Genomic DNA, 13,516 nt, shown 5'->3' on the forward strand with positions numbered 1-13,516 from the left:
TGGGATGTTCCAAATAAGTGTTTGATGAGAATTCCTCAACTTTATCAGTATTTATTGCCACCTTTCACAGCTTCTTTGGCACGTGTTGCTGGCAACAAATTCTAAAGTTAATGATTATTTGTCTTTGTAGCATATTCAAGTGAATATGGGTTGAAAAAAGATTTGCAAATCATTGTATTCCGTTTATATTTACATCTAACACAATTTCCCAACTCACATGGAAACGAGGCTTGTACAGTACTGCGATGAGGTGGGGTCATTACATTAATTTTCCTGTTTTATTTATATTTTATTGGCTTCCCAGAAGGCACAAGACATTAAGGCTTTGTCTACACCAGTAGTTTGGGGATCCTGGAAAAGGTTAAAGACCCCTATTATAAATGTCACTGAAAAGACTCACTTGTTTAAGGACAGCAGTGTCCTGTGCTTCTCCTGGAGATGTGGATCGGCTTGGACTGGCTGACTTGGCGTGGCTCGTCTCCCTGCAGCTGTAACGCTCTGAGTAGTAGCGTTGCTCCCCTGCAGAGGAGTGATGTCTCCTCTCGTGGTGGCGACTGCGATCCCGCTCCCTTGCCCGTTCCCTGGACAAGCCCTCAGCTGGAGGGTCGGTGAAGGAGCCTAAGGAGAAATAAGCATTTCATGACTATATTGTACAAAACACATGGGGTTTGAACTTTGAAAAATATGAAAAATATATGTTTTGTTGTAATAGGGTTTCTGTCGAGGACAAACAAACACGACATAAACCTTCCTAATTGTTACAAAGCCCACTGTTTAATATGTTTGTGTATATGCTTCACTGATGAGAGTGTTTGGCGAGCGACGTAATGTCCTACTAATTTCCGCGGCCCTTGAACTCACCGTTGTGTGGACTGTGACTCAAAAGTTTGTTTACATGTACAACTCTCTCCGACGCTGCCACAGAAAAACGTGCTTTATGCCACACCAACGGCGTCTTCTCCCCGTCATCTTTGTTGTAGCGGTGTAGCGTGCAAGGACGGGAGTGGAAGAAGTGTCAAAAGATGGAGCTAACTGTTTTAATGACATCCACACTTTACTTAAATCAATAAAGGAGCAGCGTCTCCTCATACGGAAACAACAACAATGCTGGAATTTTGTCCCGTGAAAAACCATCTAAAGTTCCTCGGGTGAATAATGGAAACTCACTACACCGGTATGTTTTAGCGCTTTCATGGCGAGTTTACTGACAGATATAAGCAAGAACTTTACACTAATTTATATTAGAAATGGCAACAGCGGAGGATGAATCCCACATGACAAGAAGATGGAGAAAAAGAAGAAGCGTATCGACTACGGCGTTGGCGCGCAATTTTTCAGGATTTATGCAGACCCCAAATACAGATCAGCAGGTACTAGAAGGAAAGAAAAGTTGCTTTTGCATAATATTGCGAAACAAAATGCCAGATAATATGTCTTTCTTTATACACGCACCATAATAATACTCGTATGTTGAAGCACATCAAACGGTGCACCCTACACTTGTCTTTTATGTTTGACTGCCATCTACCGGTGACACTTATTATTACACTATATACCAAATAAAATTGCTGCGAGGTGGGTAAGCTCAACAAAGCGTATTCCCTACATTAGGCACACTGTCAAGTTTTGAGGAAAAAAAAAAAGATTTTAAGTGGGCCTTATAGTCCGGAAAACACGGTACTTCAAAACTGTCTCGGTTGGCAACTGCACTCCCACCAAAAATCCATATTGATTTTACAAACCGCTTGAAACTTGTGAAGCAACAAGACTGCGTCACTACGCTTCGAGTATGGTGATTGTTTTATGGACGGGCCTCTCTACATTATACACCCCCGCTAGGACCAAACATCCCCCTCTGCCCCCCTCCGTGCGTCGGTTGAGGTGGGCGGGGTTTGGTACTAGCGGGGTTGTATAATGTAGCCAGGAAGAGTTAGGGATGCATGGGATTCTGGGTATTTGTTCTGTTGAGTTTATGTTGTATTACAGTGAGGATGTTCACCCGAAATGTGTTTGTCATTTTTGTTTGGTGTGGGTTCACAGTGTGGCGCATATTAGTAAGAGTGTTAAAGTTGTTTATATCACAACCTTCAGTGTAACCTGTATGGCTGTTGACCAACTATGCCTTGCATCCTCTTACGTGTGATGACAGAAGCAGCAAAATGCATGCGACCGGCCGCCACGCAGATAGCATGGTGTAAAAGCGGGGGCGATGACGTGTTGTAGAGGCCGTTTAAAGTATAGCCATCACGGCACGCCCTCAATAATGTAGTCCGGTTGAAAATCAGAGAATGTTAGACCCGGGTGATTTTCGGGAGAGGCACCGAAATCCGGAAACCTTCCGAAATAATCGGGGGGGCCGGCGATTATGCAGCTGAGCCACATCAGAGTTTGCCAAAGAGCAAACAAGGAAGTGCACAAACAAACTCAAAAATCCAAACAACATATGGTCCGGGCAGCGGATCATAACAATGACTCCCTATAACTGGCAGTTGAAGTCTTACGTTACCAGCCTATGAAACCAAAAAACTTCTCATGTGCTTTTTCCTAAATGTCCTAAATGTACAGTATGTTCTCCATCTCAAAGCGTGTTAAATTTGACGGTGTGATGATTGTTGATGATTTTAACATCCATGTTGGTGTCCCAGAGGAAAGCAGTGTTGCATGGGAACTACAGTATGATATACATGTGTCATATTTAAAGTGACTTAACATGTGTGGGGGGGAAAAAAGCAGACCACACAACATTCCTTCCCTCAAGGAATCTGTGCCATCGCCATCGATTTTAATTAATGCAAATTCAACCACTCTTCACAAATGATGCACGGCTTTGCAACTTTGTCCAATGACCACAACTTTCCTGCACATTTTGGCCAGTGGAATTCTCTGAGAGGCGCTCAAACATAAACCTTAACAGTCGAAGCAAAATTTGTTTGTTTCTTGTGTAGACGAAGCAAAAACAACAAGGTGTAACAATTCATCAAGTCTTTTTTGATCAACCGGCACTATTGTACAAACCCCGTTTCCATATGAGTTGGGAAATTGTGTTAGATGTAAATATAAATGGAATACACTGATTTGCAAATCATTTTCAACCCATATTCAATTGAATGCACTACAAAGACAATATATTTGATGTTCAAACTCATAAACTTTGTTTTTTATTTTGCAAATAATAATGAAATTAGAATTTCATGGCTGCAACATGTGCCAAAGTAGTTGGGAAAGGGCATGTTCACCACTGTGTTACATCATCTTTTCTTTTAACAACACTCAATAAACGTTTGGGAACTGAGGAAACTAATTGTTGAAGCTTTGAAAGCGGAATTCTTTCCAATTCTTGTTTTATGTAGAGCTTCAGTCGTTCAACAGTCCGGGGTCTCCGCTGTCATATTTTATGCTTCATAATGCGCCACACATTTTCCATGGGAGACAGGTCTGGACAGCAGGCGGGCCAGGAAAGTAAGTTTTTTGTTTATTCAAGCCACAGTTTAGTGAGTTTTTTAGTTCCATGTTTTCATGTCCATAGTTTACGTTATAGAGATAGTTTTTGTTTTCTTAGCCAAGTTTTGTACCTTTGCTGTGAGCGCCTTTTGTTTTCACTTCTTGATAGATTAATTAAGAGATGTCATTACCTTACCGTCGTGTCCGGTTCATTCGCTTTGCCCCACGGGGAAACAAACCGCACCAAATGTCCACGTCTTGACAAATTAAAGGGGCAAATGGAAATGGGAAAATGTAAATAAACTCTTGATGCGTAACAATGATGATCATCTCGGGAATCTGCAGTTCCGAGTTAATGTCCTTGTCAATGTGACTGGCATATTTACATTGTTGCTCTATGTCAGGGGTAACCAACCTTTTTGAAACCAAGAGATACGTCTTGGGTACTGATTAATGCGAAGGGCTACCAGTTTGATACACACTTAAATAAATTGCCAGAAATAACAAATTTGCTCAATTTACCTTTAAAAAATAAATCTATATATATATTTTAAAAAATGGCTATTTCCGTCTGTCATTCCGTCGAACATTTTTTTTCCTTTTATGAAAGTTTTTTTTGTAGAGGATAAATGATAAAATAAAACACTTATTTGAATGGTTTAAAGGAGGAGAAAACAGGAAAAAAATGAAAATTCAATTTTGAAACATAGTTTATCTTCAATTTCGACTCTTTAAAATTCAAAATTCAACCGAAAAAAAGAAGAGAAAACTTAGCTATTTTTGAATCCTTTTAATAAAATTAAAAAAAGAATTTATGGAACATCTTTAGTAATTTTTTCTGATTAAGATTAATTTTAGAATTTTGAAGACATGTTTTAAATAGGTTAAAATCCAATCTGCACTTTGTTAGAATCAATAACAAACTGGACCAAGCTATATTTCTAACAAAGGCAAATCATTATTTCTTTTAGATTTTCCAGTACAAAAATTTTAAAAGAAATTAAAAAGACTTTGAAATATGATGAAATGTCCATCTTTGGTGGTCCATGGTGAGAGTCCATCACAATGTCGAACAGACAACGGTAATTTGTCAAGTGTGCGGCAAAAGCGTTGCTACAAAAAGTAGTATTACTGATAATAAGTAGCATCATTTTAAAAGTCACCTGCTAGAGAATAAAGAGTGCTTACTCCGCATGTCAACATCTCCATTCGGTGCCACACGACCACACCATCAAAATGCAGATCAAAAAAATTGTTAACAACAAAAGTTAACGTCCACAGGAACCTACCACATAGCGAAGGACATACACTATTTGATTTCCTATCATGCAGCGCATTTTTATTTGACACTTATTGAAATATCTTGTGTGACATCATGCACAAAAGTGTATTTATTTGTTTTAAACTATTGTAGTGGCGTTCTGTACAAAAAGTGCACTTTAATTTTGCGTTGTTTTGATATGTCATCTTAGTGACATCATGCACAAAAGTGCACTTATAGCTTGTTTTAAAATGTCTCTGACAATCTTGCACTTTCTGTTTTGAAATGACATGAATGTTTGTGCCACGGCTTAATAACTGTTTAATAAATACAGTTTTTGTAAATTGACTTAGTTGTGGTTTCTCTCTCTGCATGAAAGTTTAAAATGAGCTTATATTAATGCAGTATGAACAAGAATGTTTTAAAGTAGACACATAGAATCATCATACTGCTGCGATTATATGTATCAAGTGTTCATTTAAAGGCCTACTGAAACCCACTACTACCGACCACGCAGTCTGATGGTTTATATATCAATGATGAAATATTAACATTGCAACACATGCCAATACGGGCGATTTAGTTTACTAAATTGCAATTTTAAATATCCTGCTGAAATGTCGCGGTATGATGACGCGTCCGCGTGACGTCACGCATTGTATAGGACATTTTGTTCCAGCACCGTTCCCAGCTATAATATGTCTGTTTTGATCGCATAATTCCACAGTATTATAGACATCTGTGTTGCTGAATCTTTTGCAATTTGTTCAATGAATAATGGAGACGTCAAAGAAGAAAGTTGTAGGTGGGAAGCGGTGTATTGCGGCCGCTTTTAGCAACACAAACACAGCCGGTGTTTCCTTGTTTACATTCCCGAAAGATGACGGTGAAGCTTTACTATGGAACAGAGATGTCAAACGAACACATTTCGCGATATTTGGCAATATCGCGAAATGATCAAGTATGACACATAGAATGGATCTGCTATAAGAAAATCAAATTTTAGTAGGCCTTTAAGGCTAAGGCAAAATATCGAGATATACATCGTGTATCATGACATGGCCTAAAAATATCGAGATATTAAAAGTCACAAGCAAAGAAACATTTTTTTAGAATTGTTTTTGTCTTACCCACTGCACTCGGTTGCTGCACTGACGTCCCTCTGTCCAGAGACTTCTGCTTTTTGTCTTTGTCTTTGTCCCTGCGTCTGTGGCAGCGGTGGTGGTGGTGATGGTGATGCGCTCGGTCCTGGGCCTGGCCCGGAGCGGGCCTGGTCGCCGGCCGCGTCAAGTGGTATTCCTTCAGACCCGCCTCCTGCTTGTACTGCGGGGTCAACGAGGAAGCGGAGCGTCTTATGGGACTGAGGTCAACGATCGGCTGGGAACCGAAGGAGAAGCAGACGGGAGGGGTAAAGGGAAGTTAGAGTCGTGGTTCATGGGATGAGCGTCTGACCCAAAGCCCTCGGACTAGAACCGTCGAAAAAAGTCACAGCACACACAGGATGGGAGACGAGTTTCTAAGGACTGCTCTGGTCCAAATGCAGAACTTTGTATTTTCAATGACACACCTGTGTACTACTAGAAGTTTTAGTACAGGGCTCGGCAACCCGCGGCTCTTTGATCGCTCCAGTGTGGCTCAGCTGCATGCTTACCGACCCCCCCTGATTTTTCCGGATGGTTTCCAATGTCAGTGCCTTTCCCAAAAATTGCCTGGGCTAACTATACTCCGATTTTCATCCGGACAGCAACATTGAGGGCGGGCCGTGATGGCAATTCCCAAAACGTCCTCTAAAACTGTCAGGCTTGGACTTGGATTTGGTTTACTCCTTCGATGCAGAGAGGATACGGGACGAGCCAAACGAGAGTGTAAGTACATGGTTTATTTGAATACTAAATACAAAAATAATCGAACTAAGGGCACTCACAAAGAGGTACAAAAAGTTGGCGACAAAAATACAAACAGGAAAACAAAACACCTGCTCGATGGCATGAAAGACGATAAACTATAAACTTAAACTTGCACTGTGGCAGAACTATGAACAACTAAAACAAAAACACTTACTGTGACCGAAACAAGGGGCATGGATAGCAGGGTGCGTAAATACAAAAATAATCGAACTAAGGGCGCTCACAAAGAGGTACAAAAACTTGGCAACAAAAATACAAACAGGAAAACAAAACACCTGCTCGATGGCATGAAAGACGATAAACTATAAACTTAAACTTGCACTGTGGCAGGACTATGAACAACTAAAACAAAAACACTTACTGTGACCGAAACAAGGGGCATGGATGGCAGGGTGCGTAGCAGGTAATCGTGAAGGCATGAAGTAGAATGCAAATAGCAAAGTTCCCAGAATGATGAACAGAAAGCAAATGACTTAAGTACTGGCTGTGGTAATAGAAAACAGGTGTGAGAGGCTGAGGATCGGGGCGCGACTTAAGGGGACCAGGTGGAAACTAATAGGTTGGCATGGAAACAAACAAAACCAGGAAGTGCAAAACGTGACTGAATTTCCAAAATCAAAACATAACATGACAAAACAAAACATGAGGTGTGACAAAAACATGTCATTGTGCCCGCTTTTACACAACACTATGTGCGCGCCGGCAGGTCACGTGTTGTATGAAGCCTCTTCTATCATACTTAAGTGACTGACAGCGAAACTTGGTCACCAGCCATACAGGTTACACTGAGGGTTGTGATATAAACAACTATAACACTCTTACTAATATGCGCCACACTGTGAACCCACACCAAACAAGAATGACAACCACATTTCGGGAAAACATCTCAACTGTAACACATCATAAACACAACAGAACAAATACCCAGAATCCCATGCAACCTTAAGTATTCCGGGCTACATTATACACCCCCGTTACAACCAAACCCCGCCCACCTCAACCGACGCAGGAGGGGGCGGTGTGGCGGGGGTGTATAATGTATCCCGGAATAGTTAGGGTTGCATGGGATTCTGGGTATTTGTTCTGTTGTGTTTATGTTGTGTTACAGTGCTGGTGTTTTCCCGAAATGTGTTCGTCAATCTTGTTTGGTGTGGGTTCGCGGTGTGGCGCATATTAGTAAGAGTGTTAAAGTTCTTTATATCACGACCCTCACAACTTACCACTCAAAGAGCTATTTTGACCCGCTTCACAAAATAAAGAAAACAATGGGAGCCACAAAACTCTTGAAATTTATAATGAAATAACACTGTATACATAGTTTTTTTTCCTGCTTTGTGCTATGTATAAACCAGGGGTCTCAGACACACTGTCTGCAATTAAATCTGAAAATTTTATGTTAGTGCGGCCTGCGATTTTTATGTGAATGCCCCTTAATAGCATCTCTCTTGCCAACCCTCACGAAGCACAGAGGAACTTTTCTCTCGGACGTCTGCTGAGAAGCACCAAACAACAATAATAAAGCCGTGGTATGATGGCAGTGTCTTTAGTGCCCTCTACAACTTGTACGACCAGCTTGCCAGCCAAGTCACATGTTGTATGTGGCTTCTGCAGACACACGTAAGTGACTGCAAGGCATACTTGTTCAACAGCCATACAGGTCACACTGAGGGTGCCCGTTTAAACAACTTTAACAATGTTACAAATATGCGCCACGCTGTGAACCCACACCAAACAAGAATGACAAACACATTTCGGGAAAACACCAGCACTGTAACACAACACAAACACAACAGAACAAATACCCAGAATCCCATGCAACCCTAACTCTTCCGGGCTACATTCTGAGACGCCCGGTTTATACATAGCACAAAGCAACAAAAAAAACCTGTATGCAGGGTTATTTCATTATAAATTTCAAGAGTTTTGTGGCTCCCATTCTTTTCTTTATTTTGTGAAACGGGTCAAAATAGCTCTTTGAGTGGTAAAGGTTGCCGACCCCTGTTCTAGTAGTACACACTTTTGGGCTACTAGCAGCACACCTATTTTTATCAGAATCTTTAATGAGGGAATGGTTTGAACCGTTTGATATCAAAGGGGAGTTTGTGATACAAAAAAATGTGAACTTCACACAATATTCAAATGGATCAGAACATCACTTCAAGTCACAGAAACCTAAAAAAATAGGTATTTTTCGATTATTTTATTATTACGTTTTACATTTTTTTACTGGTAGATTTCGGTTGGTTTTGCAATTTTATGTGCAACTAGTAGAGTCGTGGTCAAAAGTTGCCATACACTTGTAGGGGACGATGTGGCGCGGATGGGAGAGTGGCTGTGCCAGCAACCTGAGGGTTCCTGGTTCAATCCCCACCTTCTACCATCCTAGTCGCGGCCATTGTGTCCTTGAGCAAAACACTTCACCCTTGCTCCTGATGGGTCCTGGTTAGCGCCTTGCATGGCAGGTCCAGACATCAGTGTTGGAATGTGTGTGTGAATGGGTGAATGTAGAAATAGTGTCAAAGCGCTTTGAGTTCCTTAAAAAAAAGCGCTATACAAGTATAATCCATTTACCATTTAAAGAAAATAATGTCATGGCTGTCTTGAGTTTCCAATATTTTCTACAACTCTTATTTTTTTGTGATAGAGTGATTGGAGCACATACTTGTTGGTCACAAAAAACATTTGTGAAGTTTGGTTCTTTTATGAATTTATTATGAAAATGTGACTAAATCTGCTGGGTCAAAAGTAAAAATACAGAAATATTTGGTTTTACTGCAATAAGGCGCTTTTAGAAGCCATCCACAAGCTTGAATTATTGACCACTCATCTTGACAAAATTGGTGCGGTTCAGCTAAATGTGTTGGTTTTCTGACATGGACTTGTTTCTTCAGCATTGTCCACACGTTTAAGTCAGGAGTTTTGGAAGGCCATTTTAAAACCTTAATTATAGCCGGATTTAGCCATTCCTTTCCCACTTTTGACGTGTCCTGTTGCCCTTTACCATGAATTGATTAACGTGGACCCCGTAGACCAAAGTAGTTGAACTTATTTGGGTGATATTATTTAGTGGTCAATTGTACGGAATATGTACTGTACTGTGCAATCTACTAATAAAAGTTTCAATAAAACAATCAATCAATCAATGGAACACCCAACTGTGCAGAACGTAAATGGGACAATGAAAAATGAGGATTATATCCAAATTCTTCAGGACAACCTAAAATCATCAGCCCGGAGGTTGGGTCTTGGGCGCACTTGGGTGTTCCAACAGGACAATGACCCCAAACACACATCAAAATTGGTAAAGGAATGGCTAAAACAGGCAAGAATTAAGGTTTTAGAATGACCTTCCCAAAGTCCTGACGCTTCTGACCTCCCTCCCTCCTCAACGACACCTGGAGCCGAAATTTTGCAGATCGGCCTCAGTCTAAAAAACAATACATCATCACACCCAAGACAAGTGGGAATACACGCACACACACCCACCACACGCCTTTACCACAGCTTTTTCCTCTTGGGGTGATGGTTGGTTGGCAGCGCTTCAAAGCAGCTGTTGCCTTCCAGGGCCCCAACTCCCCGCCCCTCGTGATTAAATGTAACGTGTTTATGTGTGCATTGCACGGAGGTTTTTTTCCACTCCAGACTCGGCCCCATTAGGAGCCCAGTCTAGATTGTATTTTTTTACTCATTTTCTTCCCCATCGTTTTACCTTTTCCCCATCTTTTACGGGGCGCCTCGTGGCGACCCATCAGCGTTCCTGTTCTGTAACCCTGTACACTGTTTCTTTGTCTAATCTTGAACGGGTTTGTGCTGTAAACAAAAATTTTGTTGTACTTGTTGCAATGACAACAAAGACCTACCTACCTAACTACCTTAAACTTGTGGACAATGCCGAAGAAACAAGTCCATGTCATAAAACCCACACATTTAGCTGAACCGCACCAATTTTGTCAAGAGGAGTGGTCAAAAATTCAACCAGAAGCTTGTGGATGGCTACCAAAAGCGCCTTATTGCAGTGAAACTTGCCAAATATTAACATTGCTGTATATATATACTTTTGTGCCAGCAGTTTTGGTCACATTTTCAGTAGACCCATAATAAATTCATAAAAGAACCAAACATCATGCATGTTTTTTGTGACCAACAAGTATGTGCTCCAATCACTCTATCACAAAAAAATAAGAGTTGTAGAAATTAAAGGAAACTCAAGACAGCCATGACATTATGTTCTTTACAAGTGTATGTATACTTTTGACCACGACTGTAGGTACACTAAGTAGGACAATAGTACGCATAGGAAAACATAGTCACATTGAGAGGGTTTATGCAAAATTACAAGTGTACCATATGCAAAACAAGTATCTGATTAATTTGGCTTGCATATACTGTAAAATGTGTTATTTAATCTCCAATACAAGAAATCCAGAAACCTGTTACTTGTGGAAATTTGGACAGCCATTTAACATCTAAATGTCCTCCAAAAATAACTCAAGTTTGGTCTTTTTCTTGTATTTTTGTCAAGTCCTTTACAAAAGGTAAAGATGGTAGACTACAGGCTGTGAGAAAATCGCAGCTACGCAACAGCAAAGCACGCCATTGCTTGGAATTACATAAAAAATAAACAATACATTCCTTCATTTTCTCTAACCTTTTGTTGTGGGGCAGACTGGCTCGTACATGCACATGCATGCTAAAATATTCTGCTGTTACCATTTTTGAATAAAAAGAAGCGTATAATTCAACTTTATATCTGTCAGTGGACTGACTATAGATGCGCTAAAAACTGCAACACGGCTGTTGGGGAGAAGACACAGTCAAAGTGGAGGCATGTGAATAAGACCGGCGCATTCTGAAGAGAAAGTCAGAATTTAGCTTGATTAACGATGGTCTGTAAAATACACTTTATTGCCAAAAGTATTTGGCCACCCATCCAAATGATCAGAATCGAGTGTATAAAATCAAGCAATCAGGCATGGAGACTGTTTCTACAAACTATTGGGAAAGATTGGGCCGCTTTCAGTGATTTCCAGCATGGAACTGTCATTGGATGCCACCTGTGCAACAAATCCAGTCGTGAAGTTTCCTCGCTTCAAAATATTCCAAAGTCAACTGTCGGCTTTATTATAAGAAATTGGAAGAGTTTGGGAACAACAGCAACTCAGCCACCAAGTGGTAGGCCACGTAAACGGACAGAGAGGGGTCAGCGGATGCTGAAGTGCATAGTGCAAAGTGGTCGCCGACTTTCTGCACAGTCAGTTGCTACAGAGCTCCAAACTTCATGTGACCTTCCAATTATTACTCTTTTACATCTGGCAATCTGATAGACGAGTCTGGGTTCGGAGGTTGCCAGGAGGACGGTACATTTGGGACTGCATTGTGAAATTGGATGGAGGGGGAATTATGGTGTGGGGTTGTTTTTCAGGAGTTGGGCTTGGATTGCTCCAGGATACCAAAATTTTTTGGACATTCCATGCTCCCAAACTTGTAGGGACAGTTTGGAGCGGGCCCCTTCCCCTTCCAACATGACTGTGCACCAGTGCACAAAGCAAGGTCCATAAATACATGGATGACAGACTCTGGTGTTGGATGAACTTGACTGGCCTGCACAGAGTCCTGACCTGAACCCGATAGAACACCTTTTGGGATGAATTAGAACGGAGACTGAGAGCCAACATCAGTGTGTGACCTCACCAATGCGCTTTTGGAAGAATGGTCAAAAAATTCCTATAAACACACTCTGCAACCTTGTGGACAGCCTTCACAGAAGACTTGAAGCTGTAATAGCTGCAAAAGGTGGACCGATATCATATTGAATCCTATGGGTTAAGAATGGTATGGCACTTCAAGTTCATATGTGTGTCAAATACTTTTGGCAATATAGTGTATAATCCATGCACAATTTTGAACAAATCACCATCATTACAGGTTATGTGGAAGTTCTTTAAATGTAGAAAAAATATATATATCATAATACGACGCCTTAAACCAGGGATGTCCAAACTTTTTCCACTTAGGGCAGCCGATTAAAAAATCAAAGCAAACGGGGGCCATTTTGAATTTTTTTTTCTTTTAAAAACCAATACATTATATGTATAACCAATATACATTTATGCTTCCACTCAGGGTTTTGGTCCAAAAAGTAATAAAAATGTGTCATTATTCAGTATTATTTTGTTTTCTTATTATTCAAGTTTTAAATCTCCAGATCAACATTAGGTCCATCTGTCTATATAATGATTTTAAAGATTTAAGTTGTATGCTCTTTTTTTCAAAGAAAACACTAAATATGCAATATTATCACCCAATATTTTTTTCAAGTGGAATATTTAAAATTATATAATAATTGGAGCCTTAAAAAAGTCAATGACTAATTACACCATTGATTTTAATTCATTATTATTTTTTGAGCAATGACACTTGAAAACAAATCACACTAAAATGATTGGGGATCCAAAAGGGTCCTACTCAGTAAAGTGTTAAAAAAGAAATTATACATTTTTTTACAGGTTACTTTTAAAACAATAATCTCGAGATCAAATTCAGATCTATCCGTCAATTAAAAGTTTTATTATTGTTTATGTATTTTGTTTGTTCATTTTAGGCCTTCTTTTAAAAAAACAGCTCAGTTTTTTTATATGGCAAACCCAATATATGCAACATTTTCCCCCAAAAATATCTCAAAGTGGAAAATTTTACGTGACGTACAGTGAGGCAAAAAAGTATTTAGCCAGCCACCGATTGTGCAAGTTATCCCACTTAAAATGATGATAGAGGTCTGTAATTTTCATCATAGGTACACTTCAACTGTGAGAGACAGAATGTGAAAAAAAAATCCAGGAATTCCCATTGCAGGAATTTTAAAGAATTTATTTGTAAATTATGGTGGAAAATAAGTATTTGGCCAACC

At 40.1% G+C, this 13,516-nt stretch overlaps 1 protein-coding gene across 1 annotated transcript in view; it reads right to left on the bottom strand.

Annotated features, from left to right (window-relative positions):
• The window catches only part of LOC133536415 (voltage-dependent N-type calcium channel subunit alpha-1B-like), a 446,201-nt gene that overhangs the window by 14,175 nt on the left and 418,510 nt on the right, over window positions 1-13,516 (bottom strand). The window contains exons 46-47 of the mRNA XM_061876915.1: window positions 5,833-6,079; window positions 401-618 (exon numbers count right to left, since the gene is read on the bottom strand). Of these exons, the coding sequence (XP_061732899.1) occupies window positions 401-618; window positions 5,833-6,079 (465 nt within the window). The remainder of the gene's footprint in view (window positions 1-400; window positions 619-5,832; window positions 6,080-13,516) is intronic.

Source organism: Nerophis ophidion, linkage group LG17 (assembly GCF_033978795.1).
Source record: "Nerophis ophidion isolate RoL-2023_Sa linkage group LG17, RoL_Noph_v1.0, whole genome shotgun sequence".
Taxonomy (NCBI): domain Eukaryota; kingdom Metazoa; phylum Chordata; class Actinopteri; order Syngnathiformes; family Syngnathidae; genus Nerophis; species Nerophis ophidion.